This window comes from Poecile atricapillus, chromosome 4 (genome assembly GCF_030490865.1).
Source record: "Poecile atricapillus isolate bPoeAtr1 chromosome 4, bPoeAtr1.hap1, whole genome shotgun sequence".
In the NCBI taxonomy this organism is placed as follows: Eukaryota; Metazoa; Chordata; class Aves; order Passeriformes; family Paridae; genus Poecile; species Poecile atricapillus.
In genome coordinates, this window is record NC_081252.1 from 9,187,110 (window position 1) to 9,211,519 (window position 24,410).

Here is a 24,410-nt window from a genome sequence, read left to right on the forward strand (position 1 = left end):
AAAGGCCAAGGTGATGGCAGAAGGGCCAGGAGCAGTCAGGCTGTACCCAGGGACTCCCAGGGTCACTGTGTCTAGAGGGCTGGTGGAGCCTCCAGGGGCTGAAGGGAGTCTGACTCATCTCAAGCTGAAGTTACAGAATATTTTTCTCCTTTTGTCTGTGTTGATATAGTCAGTGTGCAGTGCTGTAACTGACTTGTGCTTTTTTTGTACAGTTCTCAGCACATCTGGTCACCTTGGATAAGGTCCCTGGGCCTGATTGTAGCAAAAAAAGTAATGCTTAAAACTTGGGCCTTCAACTACCACCATATGTAAAACACAAAGCACTGGGGACAAAGTGGAGGAAACACAGATTTTAGTTACTGACCAGAAAAAAGTATGTTCATTGTGCTATATCTGCAGTTGTGCTTTTTGGAACTGAGAGCCAGGCAATGGAGTGCTTGTCCCAGGTGATTGGCACTGAGCATTTTCCCTGTCCCACCTGCACCACAGCCCTGGTCATTCATCATTGGGAAGCTGAGCTGGCTCTAGATAATGTTCCTAATTATCTGGGTGTCCTGATGAAACCTGCCTTGGTTTGAAAGAGGCACCACCATACTCACGTGAACATTTCTTGTTTCTTCTAAATAATAGAATTAGCTATGGGCATTTCCTTAAGAGCATGCAGAACACAATTGCAGTCTAATTCCTCTCCCTCCAAGCCTAGTCTTGAAACATGCAAATTTCTCTTTCAAGTGTGTTGGCAAAAAAATGGCAACATCCTCACACACACACATGATTTAGACACTGAATTATACACTGCACCGGTCGAGATACTGTCAGTGAGCTGAGTTCTTGGGTGGATTCATCAGGAGTGCTGTGGAGAACAGCGCAGTCTGCTGAGCAAATACCAGTGGACAACTTGTTTCTTGCTCTCTTCTGTAGGGATCCAGCAGGATCTGGCCACTGCAGGGACAGGGTGCTGGGCTGGGTATGGACCTGTGGGCTTCCCAGCCTTGCTCTGTCCTTGCACAGCTCCCTGCCGCACCACGGGGCCGTGTGCTTTCTGCTGAGCATTTTCATGTTCTGTTTTAAAAATAACAAGACATCTCTTAACATTCAGGATACATTTTTCCACTCTGAAGCACCACAACAGTCTTTTTAAAGAAACTCTAGGAAGGGTGTTAACTTGATCAATGCTGTGCAGGAAGGAAAGCTCTTTCCTACTATTTTTTCAGCATGACTTTCACTGACATGATCAGGCTGGGAAAAGACTTATTGGCTGACAGCCCAGGACAGCCATGCAATATCTCTAGTCATCTGGAACTCAAACTAGTCTACCCAAGGGAGAACCATAACATAAAAACAATTTAGGTTACATGCTGAATCTTATAAACATTGTTCAGTTTTTTAAAAAATAGTTTAAATACTATTTATGTGCATTCACTCTGCACGGGATTATTGTATTTTGCTTTTCTTTTTTCCAAATGTAAGAAAAGTAAAAGAGCAAGAAAGGCTGGAAGGGATTTTTTTCTTTTTTTACTGTAGATGGTTTTCAGAGGTCTTGGAGATTTTTTATAAACATAGGGAAATGAGCTTCCTCCCTTCTCATAAATTTAAGCTCTTGGCTTCTCCTCTATATCGGATATAATTGTTTTATATATAGATAAAGTTTACTTTTTGACCCTGTCCAGAAAGCTGTTTGAAGGGAGCTTCCAGAGGCCCAGCAGTCCTCCTCCTGCAAACACAGGACTTTCACCAGACCAGGTTGGGGAGAGCTTGGCTTCCTCTGCTGAGCCATAAAACCCCCAATGGCAGAATTTCCACAGCCTCCCCAATAACCTGCCCTGAGGCTGTGCTTCTCTTCTAGAAATTTTGTCCTCTCATCCAGTCTGAACCCTCCATGCTGCCCTCCATGGGCATTGTCCCATCTTACATTGTCTGTCTCTGTTCTACCACCCTCCCATGTCCAGTATAATGTGAGTAACCCTGAGCACCCAAGGTGCAGGGTCAAGCACGTGTGTATGAAGCTGAGCATCCCTGGCCTCTCTCTGTTGTCACCTTATTTTGCATAGAAAACCCTGTCAGAGTAACCTGCTCGTCTGTAAGCATGTGCAGCTCTAATAATGTGGGATAAAGCAATGTGGAACCACAATTCACTCCAACAAAACCCTTCTTTTCTTGCCTCATTGTCTTGGTGGAAGATCTGTGGATGTGTCCATTGCCACCTGTCCTTCTGCCAAGTTCTAACATTCCAGCACACCTTGCAACAAGTTTAGAGCTATTGTTTTAGGAAAATGACTGTGGTTCCTTTATGATTCCTTTTTTCCATAAACTGCTGTTTCACAAGCTGAGTAGCCTTACTGTCTTTTCTTGTGCAGGTTCGTGCTTTTGTTTAAACTGTTGGTTATTTGATGGTGGTGCTGTTTTTGAATTGTGTATTTTTTTACTTCCTTGACGTGCTGTAATTTTTGCTGTGACGCTTTCATTGCAGGCCTTGCTGAGGCCAGGGAGAATAGACAGAATTATCTACGTGCCACTGCCAGATGCAGCCACTCGCAAGGAAATCTTCAAGCTTCATTTCCAGTCCATGCCAGTCAGTGATGAAGTCTGCTTGGCTGAGCTCGTGGAGCGCACACAGAAGTACTCGGGAGCAGAGGTAAAACATCCTGGAGTCGGTGCACAAATGGTGTTTGAAGTTGAACTCAAATAGCCCTTGAGCTTTCTCAGAGTGCTGGTGGGCATTGTGAAAGGGAATATTTCAGATATTCCTGTGTTTTTGCAATCTGGGGCTTTTTTACTTTACTACTCCATGAGTGGAGTGGTGCCAGGGGAAGGGTCTCTTTCAGGGTGAGCCCTCATACAGTCGCAGGTGGCCGCATTAAGGATGTGCTGCTAGGAATGGAGGGAGGTGGAGGCAAGTTCTCCCAGACAGTTCCCCCCCCATCTCTGGGAATCTTTTGAATGTAGGATTGTGACTGAGAGCCTCAGGAGGATAGACAGAGTTAGGAAACACTGCAAGGGAATTGCAAAGGAGTCACTTTGAAGCTTGAATTTTCCTATTCCGTATAATCAAGACCTCACAGCAGCACTTACTGTTACAGCTCACTGCTATTACTCAGCTTCTGACGCTGGATGTCAATTATTTCCTGTCCTGGGTAGAAGGAGAAACTTTCTCAGATGCTGCTGCCTGGCAGTTATAATAAGTATCAGTACATTAGTGGTCACCATTCTGCTCCCTGAATATTATTCATGTCAGTGTCTCATGAAAGGATATTTCATTCTTTCCTCATTTTAATTAATTGAGAGTAATTATATTAATTCAAAAACTCAAAGAATGTTAATAAGGTTGCCAAGTTGAGCTCTTGAAAGGTATGAAATACCAGAATTTCCACCTAATGTAGCCAGCCCTAGTGTCTGCATTATCACACCATCTAATTATACAGTCGCCTTCTGCTTTTTCCGTAGCAGAGTGGAAAATGTGATGTGCTTGCCTTGGCTCCCCATCTCTCTGTGTGCTGTTTACAAGGGCAGGGAAATAAGCTAAACTTTTGTCTTGGGTGATTGTGGAGGATTTGTGTGATTGCTGAAGGCCCTTCTCAAAGGGCTGGTGATGCTCCCAGGCAAGGCTTCTCTTCATTTAGCTGTCACTTGGGTGCTGGTAGGCTGTAAAAGACTGTGCTTCTTCCTACTAATAACCTCTGGCTGGTGAGGGCACTGCTGTGTGTGCTGTGGGTCATTTTGGGAAGCTGTGTCACAGCAGACACCAAAGCCAAACCCACGAGCGTTTTCCTCCTCCACAGCACAGGGCAGACTGCACTCTGGGAATGAATGAATGAATTAATGAATGAATGAATGGAAGCTGTGTACTGAGCAGAGCTGATTTGTGTAGCACATCTTTCTGCCCAGAATGTGGTCTCTCACAATGAAAAAAGAAAAGGCAACAATAAAAAGGATTTCAGGTTTTACTGTTGGTCTGGAAAACTGTCACAGCTCTACTGCCTCCACGTTTTGGAGCAGCGACCTGAAACAGTGTTATGTTTATATTTGGGGACAGTGACACAACTTGGGAAAATTTATCTGCCCCTGGCTGAGTTACAAGCCTCCAAAAAACATAAATATAAACATATCCTCTGTTGCATATGGCAACTGTCGCCTTACCAGGCAACAACTGCAGTGCTTGTATTTTAGAAATTCTAAGCATATGGGGATTTCCTTTGGGTCTGGATCAGCTGAAAAGCTAGTGGTGAATTCCAGTGCCTGGCTGATAATGAGTCACAAATGTCTTGGTGCTGGCTTTGTACAGAACCAAAAATAAGTTAATGGGTCATTGAGTGTAGCTACAGACTGGTTGCGGGGGGGGAAAAAAAAGCTGCCTGTTTCTAATATGGCATTTCTCACGAATTTTATTCCTTTGGATCATGCAAAGGATTATAATAACTGGGATGTAAAGAGTAAATGCAGAAAAAGCCTCAGTCAGGGTTCCTTGGAAGAATATATAAAGTCTTGACAGTTGGCACACACAGTGGCCAGTTTCATTAAAGCCTTTTCTTCCCAGTGTCTCCAGCTTCCCAGCTTTACAAATAGTTTCCGCTGCTGAATGGCAAGTTCCCATTCCACTGTTCTAGCCTTTGTTCAGAGAAAGAAATGGAAAATGCCTGGTTTTGTGACTAGAAGATGCTGTATGAATAGTGGGCTGCGTGTAAAGATGCGTTGAATCATCCTGACATGAGCTGAATAAACAGCCAGGAAAGCGGATAGTTCAGTGTGCATCTGGCTTCCAACTTGGCCCCTTTTCAGATCAGATACTTGTGTGTTTTTGCCTGTCACTGCTTATGACCAGTTATCTCTGTTCACCTGCTGGATGTACGTTGCTTTTAATGACTACCTTTAAAGATATATCAAGATAGCAAAATAGGGTGATTACTTCCCACTGTTTCATGTGAGGGAAGGTAGAAGATAATTTATGAGGGTGAATTACAGTTTCCTTCCCTCGTGTGTCTGTGAAGTTTAATAAGAAAAAGGCATTAGATGAGCAATGTCTGTACAGTTAACTTCTAGGTCGAAGAAATCCTCAGCTTTCTGGAAATACTTGAATTTGAGTGCAGTCTTCATTTCCAGAGCCTTCTGAAGTAGTGCTCTGCAACACTGCTTGGGCTCTTCTACAGGGACACTGCATTTTATTTTGGGCAAAATTGCAGGAGGTCCAGCTTTTATAAAACTGATAATTTTTTAATGGTTTTACATAATTAGAATGTCTGCACTCTGAGGTTGTTCACACAGCTTTTCCTAGAGCATTTTCACTGTTGTACTTCATGCTGAGAAATTTTATCTGTTTCATTTCCCACTGAAGTAGGAATAATTAGAGATCTGACCACAGAAGTATTTAAAAGCTATGTTTTAAAGTACCGGCAGTGTGAGTTCTTTGGGTCTCATTTGCTTGTTTTCATGGTGCTGCCATAGCCAGCTCACCTTAGGAAAGATGGGCTTTCCACAAACTCAGGTGCTCCATTTTTCAATTTAGGGTTAGACAAGCAAGGGATGAATGGAGTGTCTCCCCACTGGAGAAATATTTTGTTCCAGAAAGGAGGGGATAAAAAGGAAAATAAACCCAGCAGAGTGAGAGACGTTCTTTTATTTTCTGAGCTGCAGTCAGATTATGTTTTTGTTACAATTTAAACGGCAGAGGGAGGTTTTAGGCGGAAACTGAAATCAAGTGTTGAGTTGTTTTGAGTTTAAAGTTGGTTGGAAGTAATAAAAAATTAAATAATCTGGGTATGATGACAATATTCCTCAGACGAGTGTGCTTATAAAAGTCAGATAATGGGACTGACTGCTTTTAAATTGGTGGAAAGCAGGTCATGGTGAAAGCCAAGGCTGGCATGGTTTCTATAGTATTATCAGTTTCCATGCTTACAGGACACAATGGTAGAGTGGGAATCTTGGAACCTGTAAATCTTTCACTGGTTCTGAATCGAAGTGGAACAGTTAATGTAAAAAATATCTTTCTCACTTTGCAATAACACTCAATGGGAGCATAGAAAATGAAAAGGAAGAAAAGCAAGCTGATGAAGGTTTGCTCTGGCTCAAATAAGAGCAGATGTGATGCCAAAAAGATCTGTGCAGCAACAAACTAGCTCAAATCAACTCAAATCTTTGACTCTTAAAATATGTATTCCAAAACATGCGTGTTCTTGTTTACCAGATATTGACATATTTAAACTAGTAACTTTAATTAAAAACACCCCCAAACAACCAAACCTTTCCAAAATCCTCTGTTTCGTACAGAGGAAGATACTAATTACAGAAGGAATGAGGATGTGTTCCACCATAGGTGCACAGGAGGATAAAGACCCTTTTAAGAAATGGGGCAAAAATTTGTCTGTTTAGTAAAGAACACCTACAGTAAAGGAGAGAGAGGGTTTAGATATAGGGGGAAAAAAAGACATTGAAAAGATAAGGATGTGTTATCTTCTTTACATCTAACTCTCCATGAAGGAAAATATCTTCCAGACTTGAGGAAAAGTTTCCTGCTCGACATTTTTAAGGGGCAGTGGATTCAGTTCTATAAAGTAGCCTGAAGTATTGCAGTGAAATGTGATTTTCAACGTGAGGTACTCCATCAAATTGAAATGTAGCAAGATTAAGGCCTCAGATGAACCTCTGATGTTTCTCTTGGAGTGGTGCAGAGGATCTGTTAATTTATATCACTCATTGAAAAGTGAACATTTTTGTGTGGGTGGGTGAGGAAAAGTCTCAGGCTTCATCCAGTATAGGTAGCATGGGATCACCTCCTTCCTACACACATTTATCAGTGCTAAGGATGTGTTTGGCACAGGTGTCTGGAAGGTGAGGAAATACCTGGCATTGGGAATGTTTTCCAAATGTTAGTGTTTGGGATAAATGAGATGAATCACCAGAAAGGAAGGAACTAACTACACAGGACTTCCCATGGGATTTTGCCTGCTTCTGGTCTCGCAAGAGGCTCCTACGTGCAGAATGTGCTTGGGCAGACTGGGAACAAGGGCAGTGTGAGCACCTGGGGATGTCTGGGGATGGCATTGGTGTGGCAATGCTGAAAGCAGGACTTTGGGGCATTACTCTCCCCACTCTTTTGAGTCACTTCAGAAAGATCAAGTTCCGGTTGTCCATTTTTCAGAGGTGTTGCCCAGAGTGGGTGGATTTTCATCATGTTGTGTCTCAGCTGAGGCCTGATCCATGAGTGCTGTGTGCTCTGACCTAGGGACGCTGTCGAGCATGGCTGGAAATCAGCACATTTATGTCAAACATAAGGTTTGGTGTGGAGAGGAGTATTGGCACTGAAATTTATGCATGGCAAGCTCATCTGGGAAAGAACATTTTCTCCTTCAGTGAGATAATGATTTCCTAATAGTTTAATCAAGCAGGGGAGATTTAATGCGTCTGGCTGAAGGGACATTAGTGTTTCCGAAAAGGTCAGACCCATTAACAACTCAGGAGGACACAGTCGAAACTGCTTCCTAAGTAACTCAAAGAACAGGGATCCTCAGAGGAACTTGGGGGAAAAAAGCCAGAGGGAATTTGAATGAGCATCAACAAGTGCTGAGGTATGAAATTTTGCTTGCTTCTCAAACCTGACTTTTTTTTCCCCATAATGCCCAAAGAGCTGATATTTTGATTGCTTAAACACCAAAACAGTTCAGATGCAGGAACTTCACAGCTGATTTCAACACATTTTTCTTCATTAACTACTTTAAAGGTATCGTCCACCCAGGTTCTGTAAGTGAGCACTCTTGCGTTTGCTTTTCAGGGTTGTTTTGTGTTGTGTTTGGAAGGAAGATCAGTAGGAGCATCACCTGTGGCAGGAGCAAGCTCCCTTCCCTTGAGCTTGCACAAACCAACTGCAGCTTCACCAAACCAGCTGAGGCCAGGGGAGTCCCCTGGCTTTGCCAGCAGCACCTTGTGCTGTTTGTCTTTTCCTTCCCATTTTCCCACAGCCTCACCCACGGCAGAGTAACCAGGAGCTCCTGGTTGCTGGGGGTGGCAGAGGGGTGCATGCTGCCAGCACAGCAGGGCACTGCTGAGCTGCCACTGTCACACAGGCTTATAAGAGGGACTAGACCCAGCCTCTGTCAGCCAGCTTCACTTGCCCTCTGCTCTTGCCTCTGGCTTTGCTGCTTTATTGTCCTGGGCTTGGCTGTAATTCCCAGCAATGGAAAAACATGTTGCTCTTTAAAAGCAGATGGGAATTCATTCCTGAAGGAAAAAATATGTCTCTTTAGGCAACTGCTATTGTTTTCTTAGAGTTTTATTTTTTGCCTGTGAGTTATTTCTAGCAACTTTTAATTAATTTATTTTTTTAAATCAGACAGTGGGGATTACTCCTCAGTGTATTAAAGCACATGCTCTTAGTATAGCAATGATCACAAGTGGGGGTACATAAAGTTCAGAATGAAAATTGCATTTGTAGTGATCAGGAAGGAATTGAAAGTGTTGGCTTATTTCTGCCTTTTGAAGTACTTTCATTGGTGTAATACAAATGCTTGTATCAGCTCAGAGTTGAAGAACCGGCTTTTATGTTTAAAAAAAAAGGAAAATAAAAAGTAAAAAGTGCTTTTTTCCTCACACTGACCTGTTTTTTGATTTAAACCTGCAGTGCTGGTACTTGATCTCATAAGTTATGATGTGTCACAGAGTGTGTGGTCAGGAGTGAGCTTGCTGATTGGAGTTTGTCTCAACTCTAGCACTAAAGTATAAGACAAGGTGTACAAATTGGAGAAAGTCACCAAAAAGTTATTGCACTTCAGAGAAAACTGATTCATGGTCCTCCAGTCTTATATGACAACTTCAGGGCCAGATCCTCTCAACAGGCACAAGTTGCTGTAAATACTGAGTATGCCTTAGTACCTTAGTAAAAGGTATGTGTGAAGTTTTCTTGTTTCATTGATTTGTATCCACTTCTTTCATAAACTGGTGAGGAAAGTAAATATTCTTACCTATTCATTGCTACACCTCCTGCCCTTAAGATTAGTGTCTGACTTACTTAAGTGCTTGTTGTGATTCATTTTGATAGTATGCAGTGTCTGACTGACCATCCTCAGTGTTCAATTTCTCTTTTTTTACATGCATATTCATTTTCCCCTTGGATATGCTGCTTTAAGAGGAGGGCCACCAAGTTGATTAGAGGGATGGAGCATCTTTCCTGTGAGGAAAAGCTTAGAGAATTGGGATTGTTCAGCCTGGAGAAGAGAAGGCTTTGGGGTTACCTAATTGTGGCCTTCCATTACTTGAAGGGACCATGCAAGAAAGGAGAAGGACTGTTTGCAAGGGCATGTAGTGACAGGACAAGGGGGAATGGCTTCAAACTGAAGAAAAATAAGTTTAGATGAGATTGTTATGAAGAAATTGTTCCCTCTGAGGGTGGTGAGGCCCTGGCACAGCTTGCCCAGGGAAGTTGTGGCTGTCCCATCTCCGGAAGTGTCAACAAGCCCAGGCTGGATGGAGCTCTGAGGAGCCTGGCATAGTGGAAGGTGTCCCTGCTCATGGCAGGGGGGTTGGAAAGAGGTGATCTTTAGGATCTCTTCCAACCCAGGCTGCTCCATGATTTTGTGATTTCAAGGAGGTAGCACCAAGGCATAATGTCCAGCATCAGCTTGGCCAGGAGAGCTGCAGAAGGCTCCTCACTTCTGCAGTGAAATTACCTTCCATCCTTAATAGAATCAGCCCTCCAAAGCCACGGGCTGTACTTGGTCAATGAGATCTGAAATAATCCTGATTGTGATCTTAATTAGCACTAGGAATATTTAGATGTAGTACCTGAAGGCTAATTCAGGGTGTTTATACCAGATGAAAGCATCCAGAGGAACACCTTGTGCTGACCTACTTGTGCTTCTGGGACTGTGCCAGTTCAATTGCTGTCGTGGTGGAAGAAATGTTAATGAACGGCAGAGGAATAATAGGGCCCAGGTGTAAAAGCCTGTTAATCTACCTGGCTATTGTTGCTGTGAATGAAGAACATGTTGTTTTAATGGCAACACTGGCTGTTTACACTTCACTGAACTGCAAAGATTGGAGAGCTGGGTTTGTGTGTGTGAATTAAAATCTTTGAACATATATTGGTATCTTTGTGTGCAGGGAAAATAGGATGTTTGCTTTTGGCAGTCATCTGCAAAAAGTCATTGTTTCTGTTGCAAAAATCTGGAACCTAATAATGAATAATAATATCTAATAAAATCAAATCACAATAGGCTGTGAATTTCTTGAACAATAAATGTACCTAATTTCAAGCTTAAATGCTCTCGCTAGTAAAGCTACCATTGTGTAGTACATGCACCAACTATTCAGCTCCCATTGCTTTCTCCCATGATAGAAATTATATTTCACTTGCGTTAAGTGAATTTTGAGTTTGTTTTCTGAGGGGTGATCATTACTGATTAAATATTTAGAGTGGGGGAGTTTTTTGGTTTCTTCCTTAACATTTTGATTGTGATTTGTTTTGATACTTCCTGTCCCTACAAATGTGTATAAGGCACAGGCTTATGCACTTGTCATCCCATAAAGTTATTTGAGTTTGGAAATGCACTCTGCTATATTCCTTTAAAAGAGGTTTTGATTATGAATAATTTATTTTTCCTAAGTGAGATTTTTTGGGGGATAGAATAGTTGAAATGTCTGCTTTTGTTCCGCTTTCTTTTTTTTTATCGACAAATGTCAGCAATGGTGTTGTTGGTGCTGGTGGCTTTTTGGTGAGATTAAGCTTCTCAGTGTTAATTCTGAAACCATTCGAGAAGTTGTTGGTAAATCAGATAGTCACTGATGCTGAATGTGGGAGCAGGGAAACTTTCAAGTATTGCAGCCAAACCTACATTGTCAAACGGGGCAGTTTTCATTCTTGCCATGTAACTTCTGTTTTCCAGAGCCCTGCTCTGTTATTTCTGAATATCTCTGTTATATTCTGAAATTGTTATTTCCAAGTTATCTTTTACTGTTACCCTTACATACATATGGGAAAGCTTTGGATTGCCTTGGGCAAAAGGATTAAAAGGTTACTGGCAGATGGAAGCTGCACAATATATTACTATGCAGCAAATTATTAGCTATGTTAGAAGCAATTCCATGGTCTGTTTTACTTTCTAATTAAACTTTTTTCAAACTATCACCTAGTTTTCAGCTTAGGCTTTTTGTTTCCTGTCTTTGAGTAATGAAAATGTCAAGGATAGCTGGATAGGAAAAAAGCCTTTCAGGTCTTAGTCTTCTGTAATTTGTCCATGGCATTGCGTGTATAGAAGGGAGCCATCGGATCTGGCCTGACCACTTGCAGTGGGAGAAAACAGAGCAAACCCCAAGATGACTGCAAGTGCTAATTGGTCTTGACATCCCCATTGTCAGGGGAGGAGAACCAAGAGGGTTTTGTCCAGTTTAAAAGAGCTGCTCTGGGTTTTGTTTGATGGTTTATTTTCTTATTTAGGAAGGTTGGGGGTGGGAGTTATTTTCTCAAAGTAATTGGCGTCTTAAAGACGTGGTGTGTGTTACTTCATTTCCTAGCAAACAAAGTGAATTTGTGATAAAACTAGAAAATGACTGCTACATTAACATTGCACAGTGAAACACACCGTTGGAGGGAAAGGAGGGGGAGAACAGCAGTTTTCCCTCTGTTTTGTCCTCTTGTCTGCTTTTTACTGGGATAAACCAACTTTTGTCCTTTTCTAGAACTGCTCCCAGTGAGCTCTCATTTGATGATAAACCAGTGAAGAGGGGTTAAAAAAATTGCACCCAGCTCATAGCTCATACTCTGTGGGTTTGTGAGCATTTGTGAGTCTGTGTAAGGAGAACTTTTTCTGCTTGGTCTCTTCAGCAGCTGATTTCCCTTGCACAGTGTGAGTTTTGTTGTTCAGCCTGGGATGAGGGACCAAAGAGCAGGAGCCAGCAGGATGGGTTGGTGGGGGCTTTCCCCATGGCAGGCAAGGACAGGGGCTTGAGTGTTCAGCACTGCCACAAGCAGCAGAAAACACCAAACCCAAAAGCCTCGTGCCACTTGCATTTCTGATTACCTGTGCAAGAGGCGGTCGTGGCTGTGTTCTTGGAGAGAGGGATTCTGGGGAGTCCCCTTGCCAGGGAGGGCATAGTAAAGCTGGAGGGCTCATCAAAGGCTCCTCATTTCATGGGATCTTGCCATTTCTGTTTTCATTTCTGAGTATTTCTGTGCTATGTAAACCAAGGGGCAGGGAACCAAGCCGCGCTCCTTTGTTAGTGAAACAGAATTTGCAAGGCAAGAAAATGAGTGCAGTAGTTTAGTGTAAACAAGAGAGGACAAAACTTTCCTTGACTTTGACTTTTCTAGTTTAAGGCCTGAGGACTTCCAAAGAAATGTTGTTGGAAGCCTTGTTTTAATCTTCAAATAGCAAGAGCTCATCATAATGAGATGTCAGCTCTCAGAAGTGGAATATGGAATATAGTCAAAATGTTAAAAGCTAAAAACTTGCTCTTCATTTCTAACATCTGTCGCTACTAAATTTGCAAAAGTATTTGTGAAGTAAGCTGACAAACCTGGGGTTAGGGGGATTTTAGGAGATTTTTTTGTATATGGTTATATACATAAAGATCTTTCTCTTGTTTATGATTTTCTTCACAAGAAAATAAGTTTCATGAACTTGCCGATAACAAAAACGGTTCTGTTCTTTCCTCTTCTTTGTTGTATACTGTCTTCATAGCCATGAGCTTAAAAAAAAAAAATAAATTGGTTTATTTATTTAAAAAATCTATAGTTTCTATAGCTTCATTGAACCATGTTTATTAGTAACAATATTTATAGAGGAGAGGGAAAAAAAAATTTAAAAAAAAAACAAGTTTTAAATTAATTTGTCTTCTGTCAGTGCTTGGAAGTTGGGATAAGAAAGGGAACTGGAGCACTGAGACAGTATCTTACCCTAGGCTAGTTGTTTACCATTAAAGAGAGAGCTTGCATGCGGGAGGGAGTGTTATGTTTTGGACTTACTTCCTTGTAACTCATAAATCTTGGCTGTATAAATGTTCAGTCATTAATTAAGGCTTTCAAATTAATCTGTTTCCTGACTGGACTTGGCTGGTTTTGCATAGAGCAGCGCTGTTGCCCAATCTCCCAGTTTCGGAGTGCTCTCGAACGCGTGACACGGGAGGATGGTGTTTATTGTGGAGAGTTAATGAACAGCACCAAAGGAGAGAGGGGGAGCCCCTGGGTTACCAACATGTGCAGGAAATAGGGTGCTGGTATCAAAATGGTTTTGTGCACTTGAATTGCTTCCCTTACTTCAAACAATGGCAAAAGTGGCTATTTTATATTAATAAATGTCAGGCCCAGGCAGAAATATTTTTCATTCCTTTCATTATTCTCACATAGTGTTCTGGTTTTGCAGTTCAGCCAGTTTACTCAGGATGATGTATAAGTACAGCCAAAACATCTCGCTCATGTGAGGGGAAAAGATTTCAACTTTTATTAGAGGCTTCTTAGAAATTAATTGGTAATCACTCAGGTGCTGCTCATCTGAGATTTGTGTCCTACTTGTTTAATCCTTTCTTTACAAATGTGTAAATGTATAGATATGTATTTCTGTGTCTCCTTTCTTACTTATGTAGCTGTAGAGGAGCTTTTATCATATATTTAATTATTTCTCGAATATTAAGTATTATCAGAAATTCATCCTGGAGATGTACTACTTTTTGTAGGCATTTCAAACCAAAAGTATTTTCATTACCTGAGTACTAGATGTGAATTAAAGCAGTCAGCTTCCCTCAGTTCTGCATGTGCAAAGGATTTCATACATAACTTGTAAGGTTTAGATTAGACATATGGAAGAAGAGAGTGGTGAGGCCCTGGTACAGGCTGCCCAGAGAAGTTGTGGATGCCCCATCCCTGGAAGCATTCAAAGCGAGATTGGACTGGGCTCTGAGCAACCTGGTCTGGTAAAAAGTGTCCCTGCCCATGACAGGGACATTAGGACAAGAAAATCTTTAAGATCCCTTCCAACTCAAACCATTCCAGAATTATTTTTTTTATTTATTACTATTATTTTATTTTTATTTTTTTTGGTAAAATGATTTTTCCATATCCAAGAAAACACCTTGCATTTTAATGGCATCAAAGTGAAGGTGTGTTTTCAATGTCATGTAGTCCCAAGCTAAGCCTTTCTAAATATTTCCAGGTCTTTTCAGTATTGCTTTTTACAGATTTCTGATGAGAGGCATGTGTTTGTGAGGAGCACTGGTCAGGGGAATCCCTTTTCTTTTAATCAGCACTTTGAAAAACTCAGTGTGTCCTCGATGCTAATGTCAGCATGTGAAAGAGCAGCCTCACCTTTAAGAACAACTCTGCTACTCTCACATGTTTTTGGAGCAGGAAAAGAGATTATTGTCAATTTTTTTTTTCAATAGCAGCTTCATCTCTAGGAAGTTTGTCACAGAGACGCAGCATCAAAGATGTGCAGGCAACAAGTGACCCACTGAGTTGGGCAGGTGATGGAAATCCAGGTGGGCTTGTTGTGCATGGTGAAAGTACCATGTGGAGCATGATAGGAGCACTTGCTAAATATAAATAAATATAAATATTGCTAAGTATAAATAAATATAAACGATGCATTAAGAAACCGTGGTAATAAATCACTCTTCTTCCAGTACACATTTGCTTGGAGACAGTCCTGGACTTGCTCGGAGATAGGATGGATTGTTGGATTGTCTCATTGGTTTCTTCTTTCTTACAGATTTGATAAATCACTTATCACATCGTATTTGGTAACAAGTAAACTGTATTTCAAAGCCTGAAATGAGGCCTGGATGACATTTAGGATTTGAAATCCGTTGTTACATAAGACTTCACATTCAGTGTTATGTTCAGTGGTGTCTGTGTGAAACCTGAGGGGCAGAACAAATTACAGTTCACCTTATTGCTTGCCATATACGAAGTAGGACTGGTTTTGCTGTGTGCAGATTCAAAACGAGGAGCTACACTCAAAATACCTGTAGGGCTTCATTACAGATGTTACAGGTGTGTTTTGGGGCTGCCCATTTGTTCTGGGACCTGTTTCCCGAGGGGTGTTCCCAGGCAGTTTCATCAAGCCACTTTGCTGTGGCTGGTGCTGGTTTCGGTGCCTCTCCAAACCTGTACTGTGCAGCAGAAGTCATTCAACCTCTTAAAAAAGGGCTTAAAGCTAACTAAATCAAGTAAATAATCAGTTAACGTGGTGCTGGGAGCCATGACCAGTGATGACTCCCTGGACCACAGGAGCTGCTCTGCTCATCTGGCAGGCCTGGAGCTCTCCAGGCTTTCCCAGCAGAGCCAGTGCAGAGACCCATGCAGGACTGCCTTGTGATCACTGCTCCTGCTGTGGTTTCCCAAGGTGAACAAAACAATGATCCTGGTGTTAAAATGATAAACCAAGTCCAGTCTTAGCCCAGTCAGGATCCACGTGGAACAGGTTGTTCCCTGCAAGTCGGAACAATGCTGATAACATTTAGCAGGAATAGCAAATACACATTAATATTTGCATTATGGTAACAGGCAGAGTCTATTTAGAGGGTTATATTTGGTACTAATTATCCATTCTTGGGTTTGAGATGATTCCTGAAAGAAAGTGTCTGATTCCTACAGGGACAATCTTTCTTGAATGTCTCATTTTTCAAACAGAGAGCTTTTAGTCACTTTATTTTTACCATTTGAAATCCAGCAGTTTTATTGTACTAATATTTAGCCTGCCAGGATGTTTTAGGACCATATTTTTTTCCTTTGAAAGTAGTGAGGGGTTTTTTTTCTGTTCGTTTCTTCTTAATTCATATGCAACATTTAAGGAAAGCTTAATTAATTCCAGCATACAGGGAGAGGGGAAGGAAACAGTGCTCAGCAATTGAGAATATATTTAGCTACATTTATACAGAAGTGATTGTATTACCTAAATCCCCTTTTCCTTATTTTTAGATGGGTTTAGGGGCTAGGATGGGGAAGGCAGGCACAAGCTTGGTAAAAAGAAGTGCAGGGAGGAAAAATACTTCCATGGATGTGGAAAACAGAAATGTAATGAGCTATCTCTTTTTCTCTGTAGAGCTGAAGCAGGTCTTGCTCTTAAAAGTCCTTGAGTTGGAGTTTAGATTTCAGTTTTAGGAGGTTTGCAAAAGTTGGAAAAGCTGTGGAAGTCAAATTCTATTCTCAAGGTGTGAACACAGGAGCGGGCTGATCCTGGATAGGAGGGCCAGTTCTTGTTACTGTTTTTTATTAAAATATTTTGTTACTTCTGCTGCAAATTAACATTGGTTTGAACATTTTCTCTCTTAAGTATTGTTCAGTCTTCCTCATTAAAAAAACATTTCCTCAGTAATAATAGGTTCCATATGTAGATGTACTGTGTATGTAAAGTGATACATATTAATATAGCAATTGCCCACGAAAATGTGGTTTTTTGCTTTTCCACCATGTAATGACCCTTCCTGCTCCTGCCCCCAAACAAGCAGAACAACAAGAGGGCCCACTGAACGGAAATGTGCAGTTTTAAACCATTTTCCAGACCCGACGTTTTTGGAGCTGGAGCGGAGCTGGCAGAGGATGCCGGCAGAGATGGATCGCTGGCTGTTCCAGGAACAGGCTGACTCTGCAAAGCAGCCTCAGTGGCGGGACTGGCGTGCCCCTGACAGACGGCGCTTGGCTTGCCTGGGAAAGCTGCTCCCCAGGTGCTTCAGCAGGACCCTCCTGCAGGATCCTTCTCTGACAGCACCAGGCTCACTCAGGTGCTTCCAGCTGAGCCCTTGCTCAGGGCTTTGCCAGCGTTGCAGTGAGATGGGAACACTTTACAGTGCTCTGCACTTCATCTCAAAAACCTGTGGGTAAAGCATTCCTTAAAAAGAGGGAAAACAAACCCCCTTTTCGTTTGTAGAAGGTTACAACAGTATCCAACATCTGCCTGTAGAAACAACATCCAACTCCGTTTCATAAAACCATAGAGCTCTAAAAAGCCAAGTTACCTTGTGAAATCTCTATTTTTTTAATCTTTATGCATTCAACAAAAGGAATATTTCCGTGTGCTCTGGTTAAGGATTGGAACATGATGCAATCAGTCAGTTTGGCTGAGGAGATGTTCTCCAAGTATCCTGCAGCAGATGAGCTTGCCAAGTTCCACAGGGAGAGGAGGTGGGGGAGAGCTACAGGCATTCTTTGCTCCATCCAGTTGTGAGTTAAAGACTACCAGAACCATTTCCCAAAGCAAGGGGAACACAGCAAATTTTTCTTCAACCCACAGGTTGATGGGAAATGAAAAAGAAATATTTAATTCCTGAATAAGATGGAGCAGTACAGGACATAGCTGTCTCATTACTTATGTGGGAAAAAATATAGATATTAATTTTACTTTTATAAATTTTACTTTGGCTTTCTTCTGGTAAAAATTTATTCAGAAACACTAAATTCAGTAATTTCTTTAGGTCTGTATCATTGACCTAACTTTTTAAATTGGAAACAGAATTCAGAATGTTTCACCTTTGAAAAAATTTTAAGTATTTAAATTCAAAATTACTTTTTCAAGGTTTCCTTTCAATTCTGTTTCTAAATGGAATGGGTGAGGTTGAATTTGACCCTTCATTTATTTGGCTTTGGATTAAATAATATATTCTGCTTGAGAAATGTTCTACACTCTATTCAGCAGAATAGAATGCTTTTGCAATTCTGCTTTTGGATGAAATTAAAAACTAGAGGGAGTTTGGTTTTATGAAACATAGAATAAAAAAGAGAGGGATTTTCACATTTTAATAGATGCACTTGAGCATCAACATCTATTTTCAGCTCTTTTACTGTTTCACTTTATAATTCTTTTGCTAAGAAAACTGAGCAGCCCAGACTGATAATTTGCTGGCTGCACTTTTGCATGGACCCAGGTGTTTGTGTTCTTCTGTTTATATTGACTCCACAGTTGAAAGATAAGACTTTCTGTCTCAGGTGGAAATGGAAAAGTTGTAGGAAATAGGTTTTAGAAAGAGGAATATTTAGTTGATCTGTATCTCAGAGCATACTGTTTTGAAAATGTATTTAAATGATGGTGTGATTATACATAGTTGTGGGCGACTAATCTAGTCTGTTGCTGCAGGTCATGGGAATAGTCATAAAAAGTATTTATTGTGGATGTGAACCCGGATGCGTGCTTTCCCGACATGTTTCCCATATGGTCTGTAAGTAAACAGTAAATCAGATAGAGAAGAGCTGAGGAAAGAGAGGAAGTGGGTACGTGGGGATTCTGCAGCATTAAAACCCTGCATGGTTTGAAGCCCTGGCTTGTTTTGTCTCCGAACGAAAAAAAAAGAGCAAGTCTAAGCAGAACATGCTCTGCAGACCTTGGAACCCATGGAGATTCAGGCACTGACTAAAAACCATATTTTTTTGTCAGAAAAGCCTAGGTGGAAGTGCAGAGTGGACTGGCCACCTCTAGAAATGTTTTGCCACTTGTCCACCTACACTTAATGCTGTGGCAGAGCCCGGCACACATCTCCAGACTGCAGCCTGCACGTTCTGTTCCTGAAACCAAACTAGTTTTAGGGAATTGCTGGTTCCATTTTGACAATTCACCATTCATATCGGACATGTGGTTGCCCCTTGGTCCTCTCTCCTTGCTCTGGGGAATCCAAACCAGGGAGGCAGGGATGTGTCAGATGGTCTCAGTGGGTGTGGATGGGGGCCTGAGCTGGAAGCACTGCAAAAATGCCTTTTTTTATTGCAGCTCAGGAGCATACAAGAGGTCCTGAGTTGCAAACTCCCTACACTGGATGTGTGAGTGCAAGGGTAGGAGTTGTGCCTGGCAGGAGAAACACTGTTTTCACACTGCCACTTCAATAAGCATGAAAAATTTCACTCTATACTCATACATTTGCTCTGTTTTACCTAATTTATCTTTGAAGCCATCCCAAATCTCTTAAGTGCTGTTCCTCCATACTTGTAGCCTAAGCAGGTTTTCTTTTAGCCACTAGAGCAATTTCTCTGTCACTAAAAGGAGCCATTTCATAGCTCTGGTATCTCAGGCTGGGAAATTTGCTCTTGCATACAGCTCACACAGGCTTTTCACTCCGTGCAATCCCTCTGATTTTCCTGATTTTTGTCTTCTTTCACGAGCTAAAGAAAGTACAAGTTTTCTGTGGGAAATGGTTGGGAGATTGGAGAGAAGCTGGCTCCAATCCAAAGGGCGGTGAGATATATTAGCACAGTTTATAAGATAAAGCCAAATCTCTATTCTCTGCTACCTCGTGAGACTCCAGCCTAGGGCTAAATGCAGCCACAGACAAATGCTCTTGTACTTCTGAGGGCACGTCAATGTGAGGAAGTTATCCTGGAATGAGATAGGGTGTGAATGTAAATGCAGTAGCTGTTCCAGCACAACATCCTGTGGAGACAAGGCCCTGCTGAAGTGACTAAAAACAGTGGAATGACTCCAGCAGAAGCTTAGGACACTGCATTCCCCCCTCAGCAGGCAACCCTGTGGGCAGAAGACAGGCTGGACACCATCTCCCAGGCCTTTTTTGTCAGTTGGAATACAAGGTCCAACCATCTTTGCACAGGCTGCTTTTCCTGTCATTGTGGAAATGATGATTTATTGCTCATGTTATCAATTGTGAGAATGTCGTGGATGAGGTGATGGCCAGCAACATCACTGTAGGTGTCTTGTGATCACAAAACATAGTTTAACACCTGGTGTCATGGGGAATGTTTTAGCTCTGCCATCTCTTCCTGTTTTTTGTCATTCCTACATATTATCACTCTGGCTTGGATTGTCTCTGTGGGTATCTAGGGTCTATTAGTGTATGTTTGTAGTGCTGGAGAGATTTGTGTGTGCACACACTCTTCCTGTGGTACCCTGGGCCTTAAAACTCAACTTTTTTAATGCTTGAGGGGTTGCTACACAGCAGTTTTTAGGTCTGTGCGGTGTGATTCAGTTGTTACCTATCCTTTATGTTCTGCTGGAAATGAGTGTTTATTTTTAAAGTGCCTTTTCCCAGATTAAATAGAGCATTAATTAGTGTGTGTGAGGAACAGGGCGCATTATTCCACCGCAGCTTTCCATCGTGTCGAGAGCTCATTACCAGATGTAGAGACCATAAACAAACACACATGGCTGCTGCATGTAAATCTTCTGCAGGAGAAATTACTGCTGATCCCTCCTGATTACATCACTTTGTCTTCCAGCTCATTAATACACTTTTGACCATGGAGACTATTTAGGTGCTAATAACTCACAAAGCAATATACAGGAAAGTACTCACTTTCCATATTTGTTAAACATATTTCCATCTGGGATTTGAATGTCCGTGGTCTAGACTACTCTTTTTAATTTTGGAAGAGTAGTTGTGGAGTCAGAGATTTTCCTTCATAATTAGTGTTTGCTTCCACAAGGTCTGTAGCAGGATATACAAATAGTCTTCCTAAAGCCACACAAAGATGATGATACAGAAATTAATCTGAAATTATTAGGCCAAAATCTTTGCTGGCACAATCCCCAGGGGAGTTAGGCCAGCAGGTTAATTGGCCTAAGGATGACTAAACTTAATGAACTCCAGGAATTGCTAATTTAGGACTTGATCCTGCCTGTTACTGAGGAATTAGATCCCACTGCAGTAACTCCCATGGCATGCCAGGGACTGCAGTGGCTGCTGTGACCCCTCCACTGCTGATGGTCCTTGAGGTCTGGGACAGGAATGAGCTCTGACCTGAGAGGGGCAGCTCACCCCAGGGATCAGCAGAGCTTGCTAGGTGGTGACAAATGACATTTGTGACAGAGCCAAGACTGCAATCCTACATTCAGTCAGGAGTGACTTTTGCCTAACTCTGCCAGGATCCTTGGCAGGTAATGCTTCACATAGGCTTGTGGAAAAGACCATATTTCATACTCCTCTCCTACATTTCTCATCCCTCTCCCAAACTCTCCAAGAGCACCAACCACACACTGCCTGAGCTGCTGACCACAACAAAATGACCTGCCAGGGATGAGTAGCCTTGGACCAGAGTTTCTTCCTATTTTCCTTTTACTGGAGACATCAATATATAAAAAATAGGTAGAAATATCAAGCACCAAAGGAATGTGACACACTGTCATTAGTCACAACCTCTCTCTGTGACCAGAGCATGAATTTTAGCATTCGTAATTTGACTGAATCCTGCATTAAAAATCCATCTCTACTTCTGATAGTGAATATTATTGACTCCAAAGCTTTGCAGAGCCATTAAGTACCATCACCTTAAAGGCAAAAAAGGTCTCGTTTGTTTATTGTCCTGCTCAATGACTTATAGCTTCCATTTGGCTTCCAATTATTAAAATCAGATAAGGGGCTTGGAACATACTTAAGCATGTGCTTTACTTCAGTGGTGTTTGCTGACGTCAGAGGAACCCAAAACAGATGCCTGTATGCTTTCAGGGATGCTTTCTTGAAACAGGGGGAGAGGAAAAGAGAGAAGCCTCTCCTTCCCTTCTTGGCTCTCCTCTTTTCATGTGTGAGTAACACACTGTGTGCCTGGTTTTGTTTAAATCCAAGGATGGCAAACAACCACGTTCTGTGAAAACGTCCTACTTCTTCCCATCCTTAGTTCTGGTTTGTTTTTTTTAATTCTTGCTATTGATATTTGGGAACCTGCAGAGACAAAGCGATGCGAAACTTGGAGGTCTGACAGAGGAGTTCATTCTGGCAGTGTTTGTGTGAAGCCCTGTGGTGCCATGAAATCCCCCTCAGTTCCACTGCTCACTTTGCTCTTTCAAACACAGCCGTAGCCTGGGCTGGTGCTTCATTTGCAGGGGGTCTGTCAGAAGACAGGGAGATGGATGGGAGAATCTCCCAGCTCACAGGTTGGTTGAATTGCCTCTTATATGGTAATAACATTCCTGAAGGGTGTTCTAATATTTTATAGCTTTTGTGAAAGACATGGATATCTGTGGGTAAATTACAAGTCTATGAACCCAGTAAACCCGTTGGTTCTTCTGAATCAAGGGTGCTTGATGTTCAGATGAATTTGCATCCCATTAAATGGCAGTTGCACTCATTGTGTACTTCAACTCTACGATAAAAGAGTGTGTATACAGCCTCTTCTTTTTAAAAGGGAAATAAATTTATAAGAATTTCATTTGTGGTTCTGTGTTTTGGGTTTTTTTAAACAGTGAAGCATTCCCTGACGGCTTTGCAACAGCTAAGCAAGATGTGTGTGGAATTCACATTCACATGTGTTACGTGGCTGTCCCTGCTTTGCCAGCTGCTCAGTTCATGTGGTGACAGACCAAACGACTGCAAAGTGGCAGTGCTGAAAACAATTTCACAGGTTTCTCAAGAAAGTGTAAAGATGAGAATTTTCCACCATCTAAGCTTAAGGGCCACGTGCATCACGTCTGAAATAGTCTGTACTTTGTAAAGATGAGGAGAGGAATATTTTGGAAATATGAGTGTACGTAGTTGGGGCACTGATAGTTGCATGTCACATCTTTTTCTCTCCACCAAAGTTTGGTTTATGTGAACAGGGTTAAGCTGACCCTAACCATGAAGTCTAGTGCTGATCAGAGAATTCAAACCTACCCTTCTGTGTGCAAAAATGTCAGCATGAACGCATGTATAAGCAGTATAGACTTGATTAAGATCTTCTTTTAATCAAGAAATCATATTACAAAGTACATCTGCTCCCAACAGCTTAAAGAAATGCCTTGTGGCAATTAAAGTAATCACTTGCTCAGAAAATAATACCAGGAAGAAATCCAGCACATTTTACTGTTTTTTTTTTTTTTCCCATTCTAGATATGTATACTGTGTTAAAGAGAAAGATCAGCAGTCCATCAGTAGTACATAAATTAGGAAGTCCCTTGGTGGTTGATTTAATAATCTAAGTAGTGTGTACTAGCTAAAGGAGAACTGGGAAGTAGTGTGCACACTTACTGCAAGGTTGTCAGGCAGTACTTAGTTATAAATCTTGCAAAACCAAAAAAAACTCATCCTGATAAGATTGCCAAGACATGACAAACGACAGCCATAAATAGATTTTTTTACTTCCTGCTCATCTCTTCTTTCTCCTGCCCTTCACACTCTGCTCCAGTGTAACAAAGCTGTTAGGGCTGTGCAGCTCCTCCAGGTGAAGGTCAGCTCTTGATATATTTTTGATCATTGTGTGAAGTTCCCCTGTTAGTATGTGGTCCCCGCTTTAACCTCTTTGCAGATTCCCCCGATTATCCCAAATCACTTTCACATGGAGCTGAGGTTAAGCTTTATTTCTCTTGGCTTGTCCCTTCCGTAGCAGACACTTCGTCTTCACTTTGAAAGGACAAAGCGATGTTCAGCTGCCTGGGCCTGTGCCCAGCATTTGATTTATACATTATTTAATTTCCTTTAGAAAATTGGAAGCAGAACTTTAGGAGTGGAAGTCAGTCCTTTTCATTTGTTTAAGGATCTTTTAGGACTAATATAATCATCGATAGTAGATGTCAGCATGATTAGGGTGACTTAAGGTAAAGCAAAGAAAATTGAATAGCAGGAGAGACTCTTAGAGGAGAGGGTGCCAGGATTTATAGCCATGCACAACATCTGTGGGTTATGAATTGTGGCATTAAAAAATGAAAATAGAAAATCACCGGGTTTTTGAGTGACACATTGAAAACACCTGCCTGCCCTGGCTGCAGGCTGGGGCAAGAAAGGCTCACACCCTTTGCGTTACATTTTGCAGTTGATCCTTGGGCTGTGGGTCTCTCTGGAACTTGATTCAACCAAGGAACTAATTCTACAGAAATTCATCACTCAGTCTGGAGGTTTGCATTTGGGCTGACACCGCATTCACACCTGCAGTTAGGTCTGCACATGCCTCTAAGTGACCGCCAAGACAGTTTGAAAATTTCTCATGCAGTGGAGTCAGGAAATTAAAAATTAACTCTGGAAAGGACATCATATAATACTTGGCAGTGTGGTTTGAGTGCTGTGTCCACTGAGGGGTAGAAAGTCCTGTTCTCACCAAAAAACAAACCACCAAAAAAACCCAACCCAAAAGTTGAAATATGTTTTCCATGGGATTTTGCATGATCCACAGCTGAGGGAAATGCAGGAAGGGGAAAGGCCTGTGGCATGCATGTGCTTATGGATACAATATGAGTTGTGGCCTTTAATTTAGCAAAATAGCATTCAATGAGGCAGAGTGAGAGTCCCACATTGTTTCAGGCTCCCTGGTGCTACGGCTGCTGTTCCCAACATGGTTACATGGTGGGGAAAAGGGCTTCAGTGCCAGAGTGTCACTGTGGTGCTGTGGCCATTCCAAGTCTCAGAGTTATCCATTTGATCTGGAAGTCACTTGATAAATAGGAGGTGCACACTGCAGCACAAGAGGGGCTTTCTCAGTCGCAGCCCTTTGAGCTAAAACAAGCACCTTCACCAGTCTGGGCTGCTGAGGGAAGTACCAGTCGTGTTGTGTCTCACAAAACGAAGGGAAGGAATGAAGTCCAGCTTCC

At 41.9% G+C, this 24,410-nt stretch overlaps 1 protein-coding gene across 3 annotated transcripts in view; it reads left to right on the forward strand.

Moving 5' to 3' along the window:
* AFG2A (AFG2 AAA ATPase homolog A) overlaps positions 1-24,410 on the forward strand; it is a 166,258-nt gene that overhangs the window by 125,818 nt on the left and 16,030 nt on the right. For 2 of the 3 annotated variants that reach the window (XM_058837464.1, XM_058837465.1), the window contains exon 15: positions 2,471-2,635. In XM_058837464.1, coding sequence (XP_058693447.1) covers positions 2,471-2,635 — 165 coding nt within the window. Of the gene's footprint in view, positions 1-2,470; positions 2,636-24,410 lie in introns of those variants that run through there. The other variant, XM_058837466.1, reaches the window with a different exon arrangement.